The 16,211-nt window shown below is 49.3% G+C and overlaps 1 protein-coding gene across 1 annotated transcript; it reads right to left on the bottom strand.

The window, feature by feature from the left end:
- Nucleotides 1–160: 160 nt before the first annotated feature.
- fan1 (FANCD2 and FANCI associated nuclease 1) lies at nt 161–15,617 on the bottom strand. The gene is made up of 13 exons (XM_072492637.1): nt 15,466–15,617; nt 10,220–10,360; nt 7,461–7,659; nt 6,429–6,662; nt 6,050–6,181; nt 4,576–4,684; nt 3,959–4,078; nt 3,232–3,396; nt 2,463–2,628; nt 2,280–2,383; nt 1,477–1,671; nt 1,000–1,128; nt 161–591 (listed from the first exon to the last, which is right to left on the bottom strand). Exons 2-13 carry the CDS (start codon nt 10,347–10,349, stop codon nt 454–456), a joined length of 1,821 nt encoding a protein of 606 aa, XP_072348738.1. The 5' UTR covers nt 10,350–10,360; nt 15,466–15,617; the 3' UTR covers nt 161–453.
- Nucleotides 15,618–16,211: the final 594 nt, after the last annotated feature.

The raw sequence follows: 16,211 nt of genomic DNA, 5'->3' as shown, positions 1-16,211 counted from the left end.
TGAAATATTTAATCCATTTTCTCTGAGCACATGTCCAGAGCTCCTTATACAAGTTGCAGCTGTGTGTAAAAGCCAAACACCGCAATGCTGGAAATCAGAAATTAAAAACCTGTTGAAAATACTCAGCATCTGTAAAGAGAGAAACACATTGAGTCAAATATTACTCTTAGAAATGCTTTAATTTCACATTTCTAGCATCTGTAATATTTTGCTTTGATACAAGTTTCTCTCGGGCAGTTTGGCAGCAGGAGTGCGTGAAAGAGCTCCCTGGGCTATTTCTGAGCATCGTACACCGCATTGGCAGAGAGTTAGTGATCCAGGCTTCTAGCGCCTCATCTGCGGGCTGCACTCACCCCATGCTGCAGGAGTGTGATCCTCATTTATAGCCACTGAGCTCCGGGATGGGGGCAGGATGTAGGAGCAGTGGGGTATTGAAATGTCCTCTCTCCGGCATCAGCTGAGTTTGTGACTTCGTGCCCCAACTGCACTGACATGGCAAACTTCAACGTCAGCCCCAAGTCTCTGCAGCTGGTCCAGCCACACCATCTGCTTGTGGGAGAGTTGGTCACTCGGTCCTTTCACTTCTGCCAGCTGGAAACCAAAGAGAAAAATGACAGGTGAGGAGCATTTAAAATAACTTCAGGTGTGAGAGGAACATTGGATATTCAGACAGTGCAGCATGTAAAGATATAAGACAGAAACACGCCGTCTTGGGAGACCAGTTCCTCGGGCACAGCTACTCCACTGTGCTCCCACTGGATAAATGTGTTGAAGAGCAATAAAGGCCCCAAAATACTGAGTAAGGAGCAGGAACCAGATTTCTCCTAACATTAATGGCGGAGGAGCATTGGATTCCACTCTCTTTACCCTTGATCCGGGGATTTTCTTACTCAAATGCAAATTAACACGAGAAAAACAAACCGGCAATTGTGAATCGATTCACAAAGGTTCAGTCTCCGGAAACACCAATGGCCAGATTGGTGTTTCTCACTCACTCACCTTGTACTGGAGACTGTGGCTGTTCCAGACAACGAGATCAGGAAGCCCCCCCCGGCCGTGCCTCAAGTCTTTGGCCAGAATGCTGCAGATGCCACTCAGGAACAGGCTCCCCAAACAGCTCACCAGACTCTGAAAACATTCCACAAATATGTCAGTTCAGCACCAAAAGGGAACAATTTCACCACAAATTAGGCAGTCCACAGTCTAATCATAGAATAGAACCATTGAACATTTACGGAACAGGACAAGGGCACTTTATGCATCGTTCCCTGTACCGGCCCACAAATCCTACCCCCACTTTCCAGCATTTGATATGTCTCCCCGCAGCTTACAGCACGAGGATATCCAGACAGTGACTGTTCTTTAGCTGAGATTGCAACAGTATAGTGAGTGGGAAAATGTTACTCCGGTGTCACTGCAAACACTGGGGTGTAGTTTGTTGGGCCTCAGTATGTCACTGGTGTTGAAGGTGTGTACCTGGGCTTGTTGAAGAGAGCTGAATATCCTCCAGTTGATTAATGTGGTAGTTGTGTCTCTGTGATTGTCCCAGACCTCAGCGATAAGCCTGTGCAGGGTTTCTATGGCTGCATCGTGCAGGAACTGCACCCTCGATTCAATGGGCATCTTCCGGTGCTGGTAGAAGCAGTCAGTGTAGAGATCGAGAGGACCAGCCTTAACAGAAATAATCATTACCTTCATATTCGTAAGAAGCAATTGTCAGATGATAAAAGACCAACTCCTTCCAGTTTGTCTTTTACCTACCCTGCTGGAAATGGAATTTCTGAAGGAAATCAATATAATCGAGGGGAAATTTGATAGAGCTGCACAAGATTATGATCGGTTTAAGATTTTAGACAAAAGATACGAGGGAAGGTGAGGAAGAACTATTTTACACAGCGAGGGGAATGACCTGGAACACTCTTCCTATGAGGATGGTGGAAGTGGAGTCAGAGCTTTGCAGCACAGAGCAAGGCTCTTCAGCCCATCGTCTCTGTGCCAGCCATCAAGCAACTATCCCATTTCCCAACACTTGGTCCACGGACTTGTCGGCTCGTTCAAGTGCTCAAAGTGATCAAGGATTTCAAAAAGAAATTGAATGCAGTTAGTACTTGAGGAAACTAAACTTGCAGAAGTACAGAGATCGGGAGAAAGGATTGCTTGAATTGCTGTCCAGAGAGCGGTATGGTGTGTGCTCCTGACTGTGAATTGACACTAATCACTCCCACCAACCTCTGACTAAGAGGGCAGCATCTCGACAAAATTATGTTTTAGCCAAATACCTGATAGGGATTTCGAAAAACATCTGGGATTCCAGACAGAAAGATGATGTCCCAGAAGAGAAGTCCGAATAGTGTCAGGAATGTGGCTCCTTCACCGTGAATTCCTGTAACAGACAGGATGATAAATCAGCAAACAGTCCTTCCTCAGCAGTAAAATGTGAGTGGATTCCACGCAGTGATTACCCTGATCGAAGCCTTGCTGCTTATAGTGCGCCAGAGAAATCTCCTCCACCGAACAGATCACCGTAGAGCAAGGCTCCCCCTGGCCCAGATTTGGCCCTTCGCTGGGGTCTGACATCAGGAACAAGGCGTTGCCCATCCCTGGGCACGTTCTGCCCTTTATCGTCACCTAGAAAGAAAATTACAACGTGAAATTCTGCAGCTTCAGCTGGGACCCAGGGCACTACCCCCTCTGAAGGGTTAGGAGTCGTCTGGACCAGGGGAGCCTTGGCTAGTCTGGAATTCCAGATCTGATCCTGCGCTTGGGAAAGGGAATACAATTAGCCCTAATCTCACTGAACTAGAGAAGGAAACATTCAGCCATCGTTCCAGCTGGAGGATTTTGTGCGACGAAGGTTCCGATGAACGGATTGTACGGGTCAGGTGCTCAAGTGACCAGCATTCCTGGTCAGGTGTCAGCACCAAGAGTGGAGCTGGGTAAACTGGACCAATCCTCTTCCAGAAGGAGAGGAGGGAGATCGGCTGCTCTGCCAATGCACTGAAATAGCAGCTGATCTGGTGGTTGACAATTCAGGAGTTAGTCACTGATTTGCCCACAGACCCAGTCAGACTAATGCTTCAAATTCATGAGAATCACCCAGTCAATAAAATGATAAAACAAAAGAAAATGATCTAAATTGGACTCCGACAATTAAATAATGCAATGTTTCGCACTGGGTTAAACTATTGATGAGGGGGGGGTCTCCGAGCTCCTCCCCTCAGACACACTCACATGCGGCACATCTTCCACTCTCATCACTGGCACATCCTGAAGAAGGTGATGCCATTTCCTGCAGCTTGGAGAATCGCGTATCCGCAGAGCCCTCTGGTATAGAGCCAGTCGCTGTCCCGTGTGAACCCACACATCGTCCAAACCTTTCCACAAACAGTGAATTGCCTGGAATCCAAGATCACATGAACAGGAGTCCATTCTGACAGAACCATCCGAGGAGACAGTCAGTCAGCGAGCTGAGCATGAATCAGCTTCCACTGTCTGTTAAACCTTAAACATTCCTCAACCAGGGGCTGGTTTAGCTCACTGGGCTAAATCGCTGGCTATTAAAGCAGACCCAGGCAGGCCAGCAGCACGGTTCAATTCCCGTACCAGCCTCCCCGAACAGGCGCCGGAATGTGGAGACTAGGGGCTTTTCACAGTAACTTCATTGAAGCCTACTTGTGACAATAAGCGATTTTCATTTCATTTTCATTTTTCATTTCATTTCACCCGATTACCGAACCTAATTCATGACCAAACCTGGCTTATTATGCAGCAAAGCTCACCAGAATTCAGAGCTTTGGGTTCAATCCCCTCCATTGTCTGTGTCAAACACGGTTGGACATGCTGGGATTGATCGATCAAAACTGGGTTCTGCCCCAATCACATCAATGCATTGAGGTACACATGGACCTGATGGGAAAGATTTTAAGCAGCAGACACCCTGACCTTTACCCTCAGTTACCTGATCCGTCCGTTTCAAATGCTGATGGAGATTCAGACTGAGTCGATTCCACCAGTGGCCGCGGCTCTCTACACAATAGGTGCTTTGTTCCAAAAGACTTTGCAATTCCTCCACTGCCTCCTAAGAGTGAGATTCAAAGACAGAGTTTAACATTCTGACACCAACAGCTTCAACTATATCCATAATAAGCTTAACTAAACAAAATGAACGATCGCAACTGTTCCCATAGGCCCATCCTGGATCACCAGATTACTATACACTGCACTGGATCACCAATTCCTCCATTTGATTGTCGGATCACTACTGGATCATGCTATTCCCCCATTAGGTCAATACTGGAACCTCAAGCCCTGCAAGTCATTAAATCATCATGTCCTATATTAAAATCACAAGATCACTTCACCCTGGGCTGGATCCCTGAACAGCACCTCTATATTACCATAACATACAAGTTCAGAGACCGGCATGTATCACTTTACCGAGCACTGCATCCTCAGCACTGAATTACTAGATCACTATGCTCAGTGCTCGATCACTAATCTCAGCACTGGATCACTCAATCACTTTTCTCAGCACTGGATCACTAGGCCTTTCTTATGTAACTTTTGCACTTTTACCTCATACATGTGTAGTCGCTGAAAAATTTCAACCCCGCGGAATCGGATCCGTGTGTAGACCCAGCCTGCGGTGAAACATCGCAGATACACCGGGAGATCCTGGTGGAACCTGAAATTAACCAACATTCATCAATCGCTGCAAGCTGAAAGGAAACATTTGGCAGATATTTAATGTTGATGGTGTGACTGAGTAATATCGGGACTTTATCCTCATGGTCCTGGGCTCAAACCTGTCAGCTCGTGATTACAGACCTTGGCCAGTTTCAACCAGTCACTGCAGGATCGAGATCGACAGCATGAACAAGCAGAGGAGCGAGAGTGTCCACATTACACTTGGAGCAGTGTACACAATAGGGAGCTTTACTCTGTATCTAACCCTGTGCTGTACCTGTCCTGGGAGTGTTTGATGGGGGCAGTGTAGAGTGAGCTTTACTCTGTCTAACCCCATGCTGTACCTGTCCTGGGAGTGTTTGATGGGGGCAGTGTAGAGGGAGCTTTACTCTGTCTAACCCCGTGCTGTACCTGTCCTGGGAGTGTTTGATGGGGACAGTGTAGAGGGAGCTTTACTCTGTATCTAATCCCGTGCTGTACCTGTCCTGGGAGTGTTTGATGAGGACAGTGTAGAGGGAGCTTTACTCTGTATCTAACCCCGTGCTGTACCTGTCCTGGGAATGTTTGATGGGGACAGTGTAGAGGGAGCTTTACTCTGTATCTAACCCCGTGCTGTACCTGTCCTGGGAGTGTTTGATGGGGACAGTGTAGATGGAGCTTTACTCTGTATCTAACCCCGTGCTGTACCTGTCCTGGGAGTGTTTGATGGGGACAGTGTAGAGGGAGCTTTACTTTGTATCTAACCCCGTGCTGTACCTGTCCTTGAGGTGTTTGATGGGGACAGTGTAGAGGGAGCTTTACTCTGTATCTAACTGTACCCATGCTAATGGCCACCTTTTTCATAGAATTTACAGTGCAGAAGGAGGCCATTCGGCCCATCAAGTCTGCACCAGCCCTTGGAAAGAGCACCTTACTTAAGCCCACACCTCCACCCTATCCCTGTAACCGCACCTAACCTTTTTGGACACAAAGGGCAATTCAGCGTGGCAATTCTCCTAACCTGCACGTCTTTGGACTGTGGGAGGAAGCCCAGCAAAAAAGGGGAGAGCGTGCAGACTCCGCACAGACAGTGACCCAAGCTGGGAATCAAATCCAGGTCCCTGGCTCTGTGAGGCAGCAGTGCTAACCACTGCTCTTTCACTGTTTAAGTCTCTGTGCTCCCCTGTTCACTGAAATGCATGTTCTACCACACTGTCAACACACGTGTTTAACAAGATGCCAAATTGTAAAGCTATCTATGACCCATCATTAGATTATTTGCTGATGGGGGCAGCAGTGGCACTGTTGAAGGCTGTTACCAGCTGAGACGGTGTGACAAGGAGAACCACAGTCCCCATGTGTGTCCTGCACCTCCTCCAATTACCCAACGTCACTGCTCTTCTCCAGCTGGATCCATGTCTCCCTGGCAGTTTTACAAAGGTGGAGAGCTTCACTCCAGGTCCCGTCGGCCATGGCGCCTCCCACCTCAGCAAGAGAATGCACGGCCTCAGTGTACCTGACAAGAAAGTAACAGCGTTATTCGATCTAAATGGCAGCAATTCCTCTTCAGGCGTCAAAGTTGCACAATCAGCAGAATTGTTGTGTAGTTTTATTGAGAAGCTTCACTCATCCAACAATGTCACTGATATGCCTGGCCATTTACTTGGCCACACATTGATCTTTCCATTAAGTCGCACCGGGTGAGACAATTATTCTGCTAACTGTACAGATGCTATTCTGTATTTACCAGAACGAGGCATCACCTGAGCAAATCATCTCTGTGCTGGAATATTTTCTTCTCCCTCAGGACAGTATAATTGGGAAATGTGAAATGACCCATGTTGACCTTGAGTAACGTGGACAGCGAAGTCCGGCCAGCGCTGGAAACCTCCTCTTCATCCGTCCAGTCCGTCAGGTTGAAAAGTAGCAACAGCCGTGAGAAGACAGCGCGGCCCAATGCAGCCACTCGGACACAACGTCCAACCACTGCCTTCGCCCTGACAACAGACAACAATATCAAACAATCGCCGTTGGAAATAACCAAAAGATGCAGCATTTAGAGCTCAGACACAGGACGATCCATCCAGCTGGGCAATGCGGATATTCTCCTCCCATCTCTCTCCCAACCATACCAGCGGATCCTTTAACTCCTTTCTCTCTGACCGAGCCCCCCTTTCAATGTATCAATGCCATTTGCCTCAAAGAACAAAAAAGGCCCTTTTGACTGTAGCTCCCATTAGTTGCCATGGAAACACCCCCCACCCACCAGACCCTGGGAATGGGACGTAGCACCTTCTTCTCCCCTCACCGGTTAGAAGCTGCGCACCCTCACAGTTTACTGTACAGTTCTGCCTCCTCCCACAAGCAGAAGCTTCCCCACCACCCGGCCCCTCCCCATCAACCTGACCCCTCCCCGCCGCCCTGACCCCTCCCCGCCGCCCTGACCTCTCCCCGCCACCCTGACCCCTCCCTGCCGCCCTGCCCCCTCCCCTCCACCCGGCCCCTCCCTGCCGCCCGACCCCTCCCCGCCGCCCTGGCTCCTCCCCGCCGCCCTGGCTCCTCCCCGCCGCCCTGGCCCCTCCCCGCCGCCCTGACCCCTCCCGCCGCCCTGACCCCTCCCACCGCCCTGGCTCCTCCCCGCCACCCTGGCTCCTCCCCGCCACCCTGCCCCTCCCTGGGGCAGAGTCCCCGCTGCCCGGCCCCTCCCTGACCCCTCCCCGCTGCCTCCTACGGACAGTGTGGGCTCTGCTCTAACAGCAGCTGGTACGAAGGTAAAATGGTGCCTTTTGAAAGACCTTTTGAGGATGGCGAGGCCGGGACTGGACGGTTTCTGTTTACTGCTGAAGATCGATTGCTGTTTGGCCAAATGTAGCAGGGACTTCAGACTCTCTGCCCTCTGACCTTGGGTTCGCAGGTGGAAGCTTTTAGCCAATAATTTGAGCTCAGGAGCCGACAACAGGTCCAGGGCCTCGGACACATCGCAGAGCTCTGACCCTGGGAGAGTATAAAGAACTTTGTCAGTGTTTAAATGGCAGAACGGTAGACAATGGTCAGCAGCAGCAACCCGGGGGGGGGGGGTTCTATTTTATTTTTGTTTGTTTACACTGGGGGATCTGAGGGGGTGTATATATTTGCTATGTTTGGGCGGGTGTTAATATTATTTATGTATGGGGGGGGCACGGGGGTTGTTTTGTTTTGAATTTTATTCTATTGGGTTCCTTTTACATTTTGTTGTTGATATTTTGTGAAAACTTTAATAAAAATTATTTTTTTAAAGTGCACAGGGGGTGGCAGAGTGGGTTGGGAATGCCTGGGTAACGTGGGGATTCTCAGTTCATTTCTCCTGTCGCTCCAGACGATCCTGAGTATGTCTCAGGCACTGACATCACGTGCTCTAGGTACATCCAGCTCAGCATCCGGAGAAGGGGGCAGCACGGTGCCACAGTGGTTAGCACTGTCCCCATGTGCAGTTTGCACATTCTCCCCGTGTCATAGAACATGCAGTGCAGGAGGCCATTCGGCCCATCAAGTCTGCACCGACCCACTTAAGCCCTCACTTCCACCCTCTCCCCGTTACCCAATAACCCCTCCTAACCTTTTGGACACCAAGGGCAATTTATCATGGCCAATCCACCTAACCTGCACGTCTTTGGACTGTGGGAGGAAACCGGAGCACCCGGAGGAAACCCACGCACACACGGGGAGAACGTGCAGACTCCGCACAGACAGTGACCCAGCGTGGAATCGAACCTGGGACTCTGGTGATGTGAAGCCACAGTGCTATCCATTTGTGCTACCATGTTGCTACTGAGTTGGGGACTTATTTGGGGTTTGTGTTTGGTTAAAGATTTTTTTGTACATATAATTTGTAATTTTGGTGGATTTATCCCTTTCCGAGAATACCACTGGGATATATTTTGGTTGTGAGTCATGAACTATTTTCAGAAACATCTAACATTGCTGATCAACTATCTTTCCTGCTAAACTCCTTTCCCAATCCGCTCCAGCCAACTCTGCCCTCGTTCCTTTAAGTTTAAGTTTCTTGTTTAAGTTTAGCACAGTTGTTTCCAACCCAAGTTTCTCACTCTCAAATTGAATGCTAAATTCTGCCATGTTATGGCCACTGCTTCCTGGGGGATCTTTTACTCAGATTGTTTATTAAACCTGCCTCTTTATATATTACCAAATCTAAAATAGCCCGATCCCTGGTTGGACCCACAACATATTGTTCTAGGGAACTGTCCTGAATACACTCGATGAAACGTTCCTCGTGGCTATCTCTGATTTTCCCAATCTACATGAAGATTAAAGTCAACCATGATTAAAGTGCTTTACAGGCCTTTATTATCTATCTCCTGATTTATTCTCTGTCCTACAGTAGAGCTACTTGTTTAGGGCCAGAGACTACTCCCACTGGTATTGCCTTCCCCTTGTTAATTCTTACCAACACCCATATAAATTCTACACCTTCCGATCCAAGATCATATCTTGCTATTGTACTTATTCCTTCTCGTACGAACGAAGATACCTCACCACCCTTTCCTTCTTGCCCTTCCTTACGAAAAGTCACAAACCCCTGAATATTTAGTTCCCAGTTTTGATCTCCCTGTAACCATGTTTCTGGAATAGCTATAACATCACACCCATTAACCTTGAATTGTGCCATTAATTCATTTATTTTGTGCTGAATACTACATGCATTTAAGAACCATTAATTTTGCCTTGTTACCATTTTTGACCTGATTTGCTGCTGTTTTAATGTTTGTACACTCCTGTCCCCTCCCGCGCCCTGTCCCTTCCCGCCGCCCCCTGCCCCTTCCCGCCGCCCCCTGCCCCTTCCCGTCGCCCCCTGCCCCTTCCCGTCGCCCCCTGCCCCTTCCCGTCGCCCCCTGCCCCTTCCCGTCGCCCCCTGCCCCTTCCCGTCGCCCCCTGCCCCTTCCCGTCGCCCCCTGCCCCTTCCCGTCGCCCCCTGCCCCTTCCCGTCGCCCCCTGCCCCTTCCCGTCGCCCCCTGCCCCTTCCCGTCGCCCCCTGCCCCTTCCCGTCGCCCCCTGTCCCTTCCCGTCGCCCCCTGTCCCTTCCCGTCGCCCCCTGTCCCTTCCCGTCGCCCCCTGTCCCTTCCCGTCGCACTCTGTCCCTTCCCGTCGCACTCTGTCCCTTCCTGCCACACTCTGGGTATCATTACCTAAATAGCTGATTTGTAATGCTGCCACATCCTTTTGTTTTGTAAGCCTACATATCCCCCCTACAGCACATGGTGGTACAGTGGTTAGCACTGTTGCTTCACAGCGCCAAGGACCCAAGTTTGATTTCCGCCTTAGATCACTGTCTGTGCGGAGTCTGCACGTTCTCCCTGTGTCTGCGTGGGTTTCCTCCGGGTGCTCCAATTTTGTCCCATAAGTCCCGGAAGACATGCTTATTAGGTGAATTGGACATTCTGAATTCTCCCTCTGTGTACCCGACCAGGCACTGGAGTGTGGCGACTAGATTTTCAGAGTAACTTCATTGCACTGTTAATGTCAGCCTCCTTGTGACACTAATAAAGATTATTATTACCTGTCTGGAAGAAGCCTGCGAGCCGCAGCTCCTCAATGGTGGGGGTTAGATCCTCACCAATCTCAGCATAGCTCAGTTTTATCACTTTTAGCCATTTCAGCTTCCGTTGAAAGAGTCGCACATACAGCATCTGCCCGGCAGCTGTGAATAAGATAGAACTCCTGTAAGTACAGGAAGAGCATCAGACCCTAACAGCAGGATAAATTGTAAAAATACACGTGGGGCCTTCATTTCCTCCAGACTAGACTATTCCAACACCCCTGGCTGCTCTCCCTCTGCAAACTTCAAATCAGCCACAACTCTGCTGCCCATGTTTTAACTTGCAGCAGGTCCTGATGGTCTCTCACCCCTGTGCTCACTGACCCACGAGCCCAGTCAAACCAGGTCTTGGATTGTAAAATTCTCATCCATGTTTACAAATCGCTCTGTGTTCCTCCCGATCTTTGTAATTCTTCCAGTCCCACAGCTCTACGAGGGATCTATGTCCCTCTATTTCTCGCCTCTTTTCCAATCACAATGGCTCCATTGGCAGCCGGGCCTTTAATTACCTGGATCCCAAGCTCTGGATTCCCTCTCTGCTTTCCCCCTCTCTACCTCACATTCCTACTTTAAGCTGTTTAAAACCTACCTCTTTGGCCAAACATTTGGTCATCTGGGCTAATACTTCATGATGTGGCTCAGTGTCACAGAAAATAGGAGCAGATAATTCGGCCCTTCAAGCCCGCTCCGCCATTCATTATGATCATGGCTGATCATCCAATGGAATAGCCTGATCCCACTTTCCCCCCATCCCCTTCTCCCCAAGTGCTATATCTAATCGCTTCTTGACAAACATACTTCCTGTGGTAACGAATTCCACAGGCTCTCCACTCTCTGGGTGAAGAAATTTCTTCTCATCTCTCTGTTAAACATATCCTCAGACCCCTGGTTCTGGACACACCCACCATCGGGAACATCGTTCTTGCATCTACCCTTTCCAGTCCTGTTAGAATGTTATAGGTTTCTAGGAGTTCCCCCCCCCCCCCCCCTCATTCTTCTGAACTCCAGCCTGAATACAAACCTTTGCTGCACTTCCTCTCGAGCAGGAACTTCCTCAGATAAGAATTCTGTTTTATAATGAAGCGCCTTTGGGTGTTTCATTACATTTAAAGATTCTCGAGAAGTTTTGGCAAGTACAGAGTGAACTTTTATAAAATACTGCTTAGGTCTCAGCTGCATTCACCTGTCCAATTCCGGACACTATAGAATGCCATCGCCTTGAAGAGGGTGCAGAGGGAATTTACTGCAAAGACAGCAGGGATGAGGGACATCAATAATGTGCAGCTACAAGAGAAACGAGGGAGGTTATCCTCAGAGTAGAGAAGGTTAAAGGAAGGTTTAATAGGTACGTTCAAATTGTGAAGGATTTTTAGAGCAAATAAGGAGAAGCTTTGCAGTGGCAGGTATGTCAGCAACCGGAGACAAAAATGAAAAAGGAAGCATTTGTCAAGGCTAGGAAGCTGGGAACTCACAAAGCAAGTATGGAATGCAAGGAAAGTAGAAAGAAATTTAAGCAAGGAGTCAGAAGAGGTAAAAGGGGAAACAAAAAGTAATTGGCCAGCAGGATTAAGGAAAATCCCAAGGTTTTTTATACGAATATAAAGATTTTACCTTCTCACCCTCCATCTGTATTTTAAATTCCACCATATTGTGATCGCTCCTTCCGAGAGGATCCCTCTTGAGGAGGAGTTTATAGAATGTATCCGCGATAGTTTCCTAGAACAGTATGTAATGGAACCTACGAGGGAACAAGTGGTCCTAGATCTGGTCCTGTGTAATGAGACAGGATTGATTCAGGATCTCATAGTTAGGGATCCTCTCGGAAGGAGCGATCACAATATGGTGGAATTTAAAATACAGATGGAGGGTGAGAAGGTAAAATCAAGCATTAGTGTTTTGTGCTTAAATAAAGGAGATTACAATGGGATGAGAGAAGAACTAGCTAAGGTAGACTGGGAGCAAAGACTTTATGGTGAAACAGTTGAGGACCAGTGGAGAACCTTCCAAGTGATTTTTCACAGTGCTCAGCAAAGGTTTACACCAACAAAAAGGAAGGACGGTAAAAAGAGGGAAAATCGACCGTGGATATATAAGGAAATAAGGGAGAGTATCAAATTGAAGGAAAAAACATACAAAGTGGCAAAGATCAGTGGGAGACTAGAGGACTGGGAAATCTTTAGGGGGCAACAGAAAGCTACTAAAAAAGCTATAAAGAGTAAGATAGATTATGAGAGTAAACTTGCTCAGAATATAAAAACAGATAGTAAAAGTTTCTACAAATATATAAAACAAAAAAGAGTGGCTAAGGTAAATATTGATCGTTTAGAGGATGAGAAAGGAGATTTAATAATGGGAGATGAGGAAATGGCTGAGGAACTGAACAGGTTTTTTGGGTCGGTCTTCACAGTGGAAGACACAAACAACATGTCAGTGACTGATAGAAATGAGGCTATGACAGGTGAGGACCTTGAGAGGATTGTTATCACCAAGGAGGTAGTGATGGGCAAGCTAATGGGGCTAAAGGTAGACAAGTCTCCTGGACCTGATGGAATGCATCCCAGAGTGCTAAAAGAGATGGCTAGGGAAATTGCAAATGCACTAGTGATAATTTACCAAAATTCACTAGACTCTGGGGTGGTCCCGGCAGATTGGAAATTAGCAAACGTGACACCACTGTTTAAAAAAGGAGGTAGGCAGAAAGCGGGTAATTATAGGCCAGTGAGCTTAACTTCGGTAGTAGGGAAGATGCTGGAATCTATCAAGGAAAAAATAGCGAGGCATCTGGATGGAAATTGTCCCATTGGGCAGACGCATCATGGGTTCATAAAGGGCAGGTCGTGCCTAACTAATTTAGTGGAATTTTTTGAGGACATTAACAGTGCGGTAGATAACGGGGAGCCAATGGATGTGGTATATCTGGATTTCCAGAAAGCCTTTGGCAAGGTGCCACACAAAAGGTTACTGCATAAGATAAAGATGCATGGCATTAAGGGGAAAGTAGTAGCATGGATAGAGGATTGGTTAATTAATAGAAAGCAAAGAGTGGGGATTGATGGGTGTTTCTCTGGTTGGCAATCAGTAGCTAGTGGTGTCCCTCAGGGATCAGTGTTGGGCCCACAACTGTTCACAATTTACATAGATGATTTGGAGTTGGGGACCAAGTGCAATGTGTCCAGGTTTGCAGACGACACTAAGATGAGTGGTAAAGCAAAAAGTGCAGAGAATACTGGAAGTCTGCAGAGGGATTTGGATAGGCTAAGTGAATGAGCTAGGGTCTGGCAGATGGAATACAATGTTGACAAATGTGAGATTATCCATGTTTGTAGGAATAACAGTAAAACGGATTATTATTTAAATGATAAAATATTAAAACATGCTGCTGTGCAGAGAGACCTGGGCGTGCTAGTGCATGAGTCGCAAAATGTTGGTTTACAGGTGCAACAGGTGATTAAGAAAGCAAATGGAATTTTGTCCTTCATTGCTAGAGGGATGGAGTTTAAGACTAGGGAGGTTATGCTGCAATTGTATAAGGTGTTAGTGAGGCCACACCTGGAGTATTGTGTTCAGTTTTGGTCTCCTTACTTGAGAAAGGATGTACTGGCACTGGAGGGTGAGCAGAGATTTACTAGGTTAATCCCAGAGCTGAAGGGGTTGGATTACGAGGAGACGTTGAGTAGACTGGGACTGTACTCGTTGGAATTTAGAAGGATGAGGGGGGGGGGGAATCTTATATAAGATTATGCGGGATAGATGCGGGAAGGTTGTTTCCACTGGCGGGTGAAAGCAGAACTAGGGGGCATAGCCTCAAAATAAGGGGAAGTAGATTTAGGACTGAGTTTAGGACAAACTTCTTCACCCAAAGGGTTGTGAATCTATGGAATTCCTTGCCCAGTGAAGCAGTAGAGGCTCCATCATTAAATCTTTTTAAGATAAAGATAGATAGTTTTTTGAAGAATAAAGGGATTAAGGATTATGGTGTTCGGGCCGGAAAGTGGAGCTGAGTCCACAAAAGATCAGCCATGATCTCATTGAATGGTGGAGCAGGCTCGAGGGGCCAGATGGCCTACTACTGCTCCTAGTTCTTATGTAAAACAGGATTTACTCCCACTTGGAAATAAGTGGACGTAGCTAGAGGCAACATGGTTTTGTGAAGGGGATGTCATGTCTCACTAATTTGATTGAGTTTTTTGAGGAAGTGACGAAGATGATTGATGAGGGTAGGGCATTGGATGTTGGCCACATGGATTTCAGTAAGGCCTTTGACAAGGTCCCTCATGGCAGGCTGGTACAGAAGGTCAAGTCACACGGGATCAGAGGTGAGCTGGCAAGATGGATACAGAACTGGCTCGATCACAGAAGAGAGGGTAGCAATGGAAGGGTGTTTTTCTGAATGGAAGGCAGTGACTAGTGGTGTTCCGTAGGGATCAGTGCTGGGACCTTTGCTGTTTGTAGTATATAAAATGGTTTGAAGGAAAATGTAACTGGTCTGATTAGTACGTTTGCGGACGACACAAAGGTTAGTGGAATTCGGATAGTGATGAGGACTGTCTGAGGATACAGCAGGATTTAGATTGGTTGAAGATTTGGGCGGAGAGATGGCAGATTGAGTTTAATCCTGAAAAATGAGGTAATGCATTTTGGAAGGTCTAATACAGATGGGAAATGTACAGTAAATGGCAGAACCCTTAAGAGTATTGATAGGTTCGGGCTGCATGTGGCACAGTGGTTAGCACTGGGACTGTGGCGCTGAGGTCCCAGGTTCGATCCCGGCTCTGGGTCGCTGTCCGTGTCGAATTTGAACATTCTCCCCGTGTTTGCGTGGGTTTCACGCCCAAAACCCAAAGATGTGCAGGGTAGGTGGATTGGCCACGCTAAATTGCCCCTAAAATAGGACTGAGAGTTAAACGGCCTCTCTCCACAGGCGCTGCCAGACTGGAGTTTTTCCTGCCATTCAGGAAGGTTTGGCGGTGCCGGTGTTGAGGGAGGTGCAGGTGGATCCGCTGCAGCTATTTCACAAACTCAACAGCAGCAACCTCGGGCTGAGCGAAGACGGGAAGTTCCTGCAGCGCCAGCCGGACATTCAACCAGAGGGAACATCACCGCCGGACCTGGTTCTCGCTCAATGTCCTTTGTCGGGGGGACTCCTGCCCTGCGGCACTGAGGCCAAGTGCAGCAGGAGGCTCCCGACACACACTCCAGCCATTCACCTGAGAGATTGTGGAACTTTCCCAACCAGAGCGCGTCTCCTTCATCAAAAAGTTCTTTATCTTCACTCTGGAGAACTGTCTGCAGCGCCGTCAGGAAATTCCTCAGATAATAAGGCAGCGGGAACCCGTCCTCCCGGCCCAGTACCCCCGGACTCTCGGTCCGGCCCGGACCCTCCACCCGGCCCAGCCCCCCAGAACCCTCCCCCAGGCCCGGCCCCCCGGGACCCTCCCCCAGGCCCGGACCCCCGGGACTCTCGGTCCGGGCCAGACCCCCGGGACTCTCCCCCAGGCCCGGACCCCCGGGGCCCTCCCCCAGGCCCGGACCCTCCCCCAGGCCCGGACCCCCGGGACTCTCGGTCCGGGCCAGACCCCCGGGACTCTCCCCCAGGCCCGGACCCCCGGGGCCCTCCCCCAGGCCCGGACCCTCCCCCAGGCCCGGCCCTCCGGGACTCTCGGTCCGGACCAGACCCCCGGGACTCTCCCCCAGGCCCGGACCCCCGGGGCCCTCCCCCAGGCCCGGACCCCCGGGAACCTCCCCCAGGCCCGGACCCTCCCCCCGGCCCGGACCCTCCCCTAGGCCCGGACCCCCGGGACTCTCGGTCCGGACCAGACCCCCGGGACCCTCCCCCAGGCCCGGACCCCCGGGACTCTCGGTCCGGGCCAGACCCCCGGGACCCTCCCCCAGGCCCGGACCCTCCCCCAGGCCCGGACCCCCGGGACCCTCCCCCAGGCCCGGCCCCCCGGGA

This window comes from Scyliorhinus torazame, chromosome 30 (genome assembly GCF_047496885.1).
Source record: "Scyliorhinus torazame isolate Kashiwa2021f chromosome 30, sScyTor2.1, whole genome shotgun sequence".
NCBI lineage: Eukaryota > Metazoa > Chordata > Chondrichthyes > Carcharhiniformes > Scyliorhinidae > Scyliorhinus > Scyliorhinus torazame.
This window is presented reverse-complemented; position numbering and strand designations above follow the sequence as displayed.